This window comes from Odontesthes bonariensis, chromosome 16, assembly GCF_027942865.1.
Source record: "Odontesthes bonariensis isolate fOdoBon6 chromosome 16, fOdoBon6.hap1, whole genome shotgun sequence".
NCBI lineage: Eukaryota > Metazoa > Chordata > Actinopteri > Atheriniformes > Atherinopsidae > Odontesthes > Odontesthes bonariensis.
Genome location: NC_134521.1, coordinates 11,616,829 through 11,622,828, shown reverse-complemented (window position 1 = coordinate 11,622,828; position 6,000 = coordinate 11,616,829). Strand labels below are relative to the sequence as shown.

General features: G+C 41.5%; 1 protein-coding gene across 5 annotated transcripts in view; it reads left to right on the top strand.

Annotated features, from left to right (window-relative positions):
• The window catches only part of LOC142402285 (connector enhancer of kinase suppressor of ras 2-like), a 28,455-nt gene continuing 22,455 nt past the window's right edge, over nt 1-6,000 (top strand). For 3 of the 5 annotated variants that reach the window (XM_075487877.1, XM_075487876.1, XM_075487875.1), the window contains exons 1-2: nt 2-733; nt 4,347-4,510. In XM_075487877.1, coding sequence (XP_075343992.1) covers nt 670-733; nt 4,347-4,510 — 228 coding nt within the window. In that variant the 5' untranslated portion in view covers nt 2-669. Of the gene's footprint in view, nt 734-4,346; nt 4,511-6,000 lie in introns of all 5 variants that reach the window. The other 2 variants (XM_075487874.1, XM_075487873.1) reach the window with 1 other exon arrangement.

Here is a 6,000-nt window from a genome sequence, read left to right as displayed (position 1 = left end):
GGAGCATAACAGGTTTGCATCAGTGCAATCGGTTCAGCTTCGCACGGCACACTCTGATGCAGCTTTCACAGACTGGAAATTGCACTACCTAAAAAAAATGTCAGGAGCCGCCACTGACAAAGACACTGGAGGGAGCGTTTGCTCTTCCCGCTCCTCCTGTTCTTGTGGCATTAATCACCCCTCATACTGAATGCTTGGCATGGCGAGGGCTGTGAGGGCTATGACTACATCTCTGGGGAGGGGGAGGGAGGATGCTCAGAGCGAATTCAACCTCTCCAGACAGCAGCATGAAGTGAGTAACAGTCTGCGCGTTGTTCGCTGCTCTGGATGATTCTGGGATGTATTTTGGAAGAGGGGTCAGGCTGCAGGGACCCACCAGCATCACCGCCACTGAGCCTGACATGAATGATAAGTAAACGACCTCTTTCAAAAGCGTGAATAGCGTCGGAATGTGCACAAGTGCGCAGGGCTTCACTCAGGCTTCTCTCAACGGCATTTGGACATCTTGGACCTACCTCGATTTGTTTGTAAACACTCAGATCCGATAAAAACGCACAGAAAGAGTCTTTCCATTCATTTTTTTTTTGCACCCCCACCCCCCAGTCTGAGAGGGGAGTTGTTTTGTTGGGTGTGTTTTTCTTTTGTGAGGCGTGAAGACAAACTTCTACCATGGCACTGGTGATGGAGCCTGTGAGCAAGTGGAGCTCCAGTCAAGTGGTTGACTGGATGAAAGGTAGGTTTGTGTTACAGTGGATGTAATATTGCACTGCGAGTCGAAATGCACACAAATTGGCTCGAGATGCCAAAAGAAAACAAAACACGGATTTTTATCTCATCATCGTCTTCTGAATGCTTTTATTACGAAACTAATTCATTTTATCGATTTCTCCAAACAGTAACGTGGAGGCCACTTGTCCTTTCAGACAGACTTGTTCCCCAGAGCCTGGCGCACCATGCAAAGCGATGAAAACGGTTTGAAACCTATTGTGTCCTGCGGTGGTCATTGTTAACTCAGGGCTGCCTTGCGGGAGGCAGGGAAACAGCGGAGATCCAGTAATTACGAAGAGATGATTACAGATCTCACTGGCTTTGGGGGTTAGACTGGGCTTCGAAAAAACAGGCTTAAGTTGTTGACAGAGCTTTTAACTCTGTGCACAGAATAAAAACACAGCAATCTTTAGAGCTTTTAAAACCATCTGTGCCAAATGTTGATGCATAGATGCTCATAAGTCTCCCAAGAAGTCACAGGTGACTCAGAGCATAAGACTGACTTCACAGTTAAAGACCTCAATGCACCCAAACCTGTCCCGAGGCTCATTAGTAAGAGAATAGCTCTTATGTCAGGCATTTATTCTGACACAAGAGCTCTTTAGTATAAACGGGGGCATCATTTTAATTTGGGGGACCTGCAGCAGGATAGCAATATTTAAATAAGATGGCACACAATGGTTTCAGGATGTTATTCAACCACTCTTTTTGGCCAATTGGCTTTCAAGAGAGACCTGACCCAAACTGTAGTTATTGAAAGACTGGAAATGGGTAAGTTGTTCAAATTAATTTGTCTTTTACCCGCTTTGGGAGCATTGTCAGATTAGTGTTTCCTTTGATCCAGAGATCTGAAAATGCCCCAAACAGCTGTGCAGGATTTACATCAGCCCACTCTCAGAGCACGGATTCGTCATCAGCTTTGCTTCTTCGCTTCTCTTTGCATTCTAAAGTTATTACCCCAAGCAAGCGTGATAGAAATGTAAGAGGAAATTTTAATCCGAGTAGGAGGGAGTCATCTGCCTCTGTGTATTTGTCTTTTATCGCAGTAATTGTTTCAGTAATGTGCGTTGTTTTGCAGAGCCATGTGCTCACGTGTCAGGCCACAGGCCTCCACATGAAACCGTCACAACCATACATCTTTGCTGCCTCAACACACACACGCGCACACATGCATCATTGTAATTCTCAGCCTGTAGGTCTTTTCAGTTCGCTCAAATCACAGGGATCAGACCACTCGTGGTACGATTTGTGTACTACTAGCTGTACCTGAGTGTGATGCTGCCTTCTAAAGAGGCAGTTTTGATGAGCGTGCTGGCTCAATAAAGAAACAAAATGCGTGTGTTTGTACAGACAAAGATGCAGAGATAGAAGATAACACCATGACCACAACGGTTCAAATGAGTTCTCATATGATTTGTAGAGAAAAGCAAGAAAAGTAGGGGGCAAGAAGTGGAGCTTGGATACAGGAAAAGACTCCTCAGTGTCCCAAATCTGACAAGTGGAGCAGAGACGGTTCCTGTGCCCAGTAATGGTAATTTGAAGTGAGGGACAAAAGTGGCACTGAGAGAAACTGAGGCAGAGGAAATGTTAGAGTGGGGGTTTTATTCTTGTTTCACATCCGTCCTGAAGCGCGAAGGACTGGCAGTATTTTGTCTTTAGCGTTCACAGGTTCCATTATTAGTATACCGCCCTGTGATGTCACTGGAGGCCAAATAGGGGCTCCCTGCGACCTTCCCACAGCCCCTTTCTCCACCTCTCGTTGGTTTTGTGGGAGTTAGACGCTCTATTGACAGCTGGTACAATGCTGTTTAAACAGGAGTCTCATCTCTACAGAGAAAAGAATTCCAGCTTTGACTGAAAGTTTCTTCTTGAATTACCAAGTGAGGACATCTGAGCAAACGTGATGTAAACATTTCATTGTAGTATTTTTTATTAGTTCTCTCTTTTTCTCCAGAGCAGACTTACACACTTTCTAGCTTAGTCTGACACTCGCATTGACAGTGATAAATGACTGTTCAGATTAACACAAAGCCTTTACACCAGTCCAAAGCAGTACAATTGGATCATCTAGAATGGAGATCAGGACATGTCAGCACTCTGCTTTTAATTTCTCATCTGACCCGTATATACAATACTCAGTGCAATCAGTGACTTCTGCTCCATCTGGACAGGACTTCATGTTGCTTCTTTAAATAGAGAACAAGTATGAAACCAAACGTGGTATTTCTAAAGGGAAAAGCATTCATAAAAGAAATGATTTAATTTGTGTGTGACACTATTTCAGCATTAGCCTCACTTTTGCATCAACCATCAACATAACACCACACCAAGCAGGAAACTATCATTTGAAATATGTTAAAGCCCTTTGGGAGTCTTAGTTATTCCCATGAAGTCAGCTGAATGTCTCAAACACCATCTCCTCCCTTCACTTATTTTCTTTATTTTACCCTGCGGTCACCAAGCATCCCTGCCAAAAACCTGCTTTGTGGTTTCTATGGCAACATGGGTATACTTTGCTGACATAATGAGTCTCAATTAACTTGTTAAAGAGGCTGATTAGTTAAGCCTTTAAGTGTTGCGCAAAACCATGGAGCTCCCTATGTCTCCTCTCCATCATTTAGCTGCCAGCTAAACCCGACGTGAATGCCTGATCAAGTTTAGGCTGTGGGTCCCATGTATATGATTGGTCCACAGCGATAAAAAGACAAGATGAGAAAAGAGTTGTCAGTGTTATTGAGAGAGCAACAGGGAATAGAGCCAGACAAATGGGAAGTGGCTGAATGTAAACAATAAGCCACACAAAACCTACTCTTTATGTCTCCAATGGTAAAAGATAGTCAGTGAGCCTGTAGAGCAAGGTTCAGCTCTGATACTTTAATGTGATATAATGAATATGCTTTAATAGATTTGATGTATTATGATTTTTTGTAGCTTATTATAGTCTTTGATTGATCTGAAAATGAACAAAACTGGGGTAAATAGGAGTCAAGAGTCTTGAAAGCTGATGTTAAGACAACAAAATTTAAAAGACTTTACACATTGCTCCTGTTTTTTGTCTGTCTTATGCATGATCTATATTATTTCTATGTTAGTATAGCCATGTGCTCTGTTTCCACTCATAAATGTTGAGAATGTAAAGCAAAAAAACTGTTGATGCACAAAGGCTCCAGAGGCAGTTAGTTGTTTTTAGTGTGATTCACTTCATTTCCTGTTTTTCCAAAACACATGCTGACGGGCTGAAATATCTAAAACAAGCTAAGCACAGACTCACAAACCTGTTTAATTGAAAGCTTTTTCTAGTTTAAAGTGGAAAATGTAGCACATACATTTTGAGAAGGCGGTGGGGATGTGTCAGATGGCTTGTGTGACAGACTGCTTTCACACTTGAACACAGCAAAATACAACCTGAGCTCACACACCTGACAGGATATTCTGGCAAGGAAAGGAATATAAAGCTGTGTTAGAAGATATAGTCCACATAGAAGTTTCACAAGATCGCAGAAAATGAGACGCCTTTCAGAAACTAAATTTTGCACCTGCCAAGCTGTGCTGAAAGTTTTCCTGTGTGGTTCCCTCAGGCCTGGATGACTGCCTGCAACAGTACATCAAGACCTTTGAAAAGGAGAAAGTAGGGGGGGACCAGCTGCTGCGAATCACCCACCAGGAGCTGGAGGATTTGGGAGTTTCCAGAATTGGCCACCAGGAGCTCATCTTGGAGGCTGTGGACTTACTCTGTGCTCTGGTGAGTCCAGGCTTCCCACGCCATCTTCCCACCACTCTTTGCAGTCAGTTCAGAGTCCCAGGAAGAAGTTTCTGATGAAGTTTTACCAAATAATTTAAAATCCGAGTGCATAAACTAACTATTCTTTTACATATGAAATATCACAAATTTGGGTTAACTTAGGTTAACTGTATTCTTGCTTCAATTAGTCCATTAAGACTGTCATGAATGCGCTGATGTTAAAACGGTTGATTTCTGCCCCATTTCTGAAACATCCCATCAGATCAACTGGAGTTAGTAATCTGGCCAGAATGTCCTCTTCAGGCACACAAATGTTAAAGCTATCATCAGTGCTGACATGGATTAAGCCCTTATATTAAAGTTGTATGTGTGTCAGCATGATAGACTGCTGCTCTGTTGATTTTACTAATGTGCTGCTGAAGTAGTAAAATCATAATATTGGTTCAGCTTCTGTCCACATGTTAATGCAGACCCGTGCAACCTTCTGATTGACATTTGCATGATCACAGTGGTAGAAAAGGAAATATTGTCCTGGTCAGAAAACTAGTCACTCAGACGCTGTTGACAGAATCACTCAATGCAGTCAGTTTGGGCTTGCGATTCAAATGTTTGGTAGCTCTTTGGAAGATCCATAAATAAGATTATATGAAATCAAATCAGCTGGAGGCTTTCACAGATGTAACAATCCTACAGAGTAGCAGTGATTCTGCTCTCTGTCGCTGATAAAGACAGATGATTGAAATGTTATTTGTAAAAGGGATAATATCTGTAGCATATCAAACAGAAGCAGAACTTAAACTCTGAACAACGTTTCTTTCGTCTCACTTAAAATGAGGTCTTACCTCTAAAAAGGTTCAGAAGCACAGATTTAAAGTTTTTTTCCTAAATGTTAACTTCTGTTTTTTGTGCGGACATGTATTTGTAAACCTTATTTTGTAATAGTATTAACTGAATATTAACAGGCATCTCCTGCTTTAGTGACAGGCTGTGCAGCTAATACGTTCGGTTACAAAGTTATACAGCTACAAAGAACTGACTGAAAAAAACATTATTATCACTTAATCTGAAGAGTAATTTAGTGATTATTAGGTAGATTAAATGTCAGAAATGGGAAGCTAATGTATTTTACCAAAGACTCTGGAATGATCTGTTCAACAGGCTTATTCTTTACAAACTGTTGAATATCCCAAAGTACTCACAGATAAGCAGAGAAGTTGTGACTATATCTGGTAAATCGCCCACTATGGATTTAAAAAACAATCAATTTAAACAGGTTTAAATCGTAAAACATAGAAGTTGATTTACCGGTGAAGGAAATGTGAGTTTTGAGGATTGTTTTTTAAATGGCTGCAGGCTTGATATCCGCCTGACTATGTAGAATCTTCTCTAAAGATGCTGTAAATTCTTCTGTTTTTAAATCTGCATTTATACTTGCACGCTGAGAAGACTCTCTGACACTCACAGAGTAAACCTTGATGGTCTCTAATTAC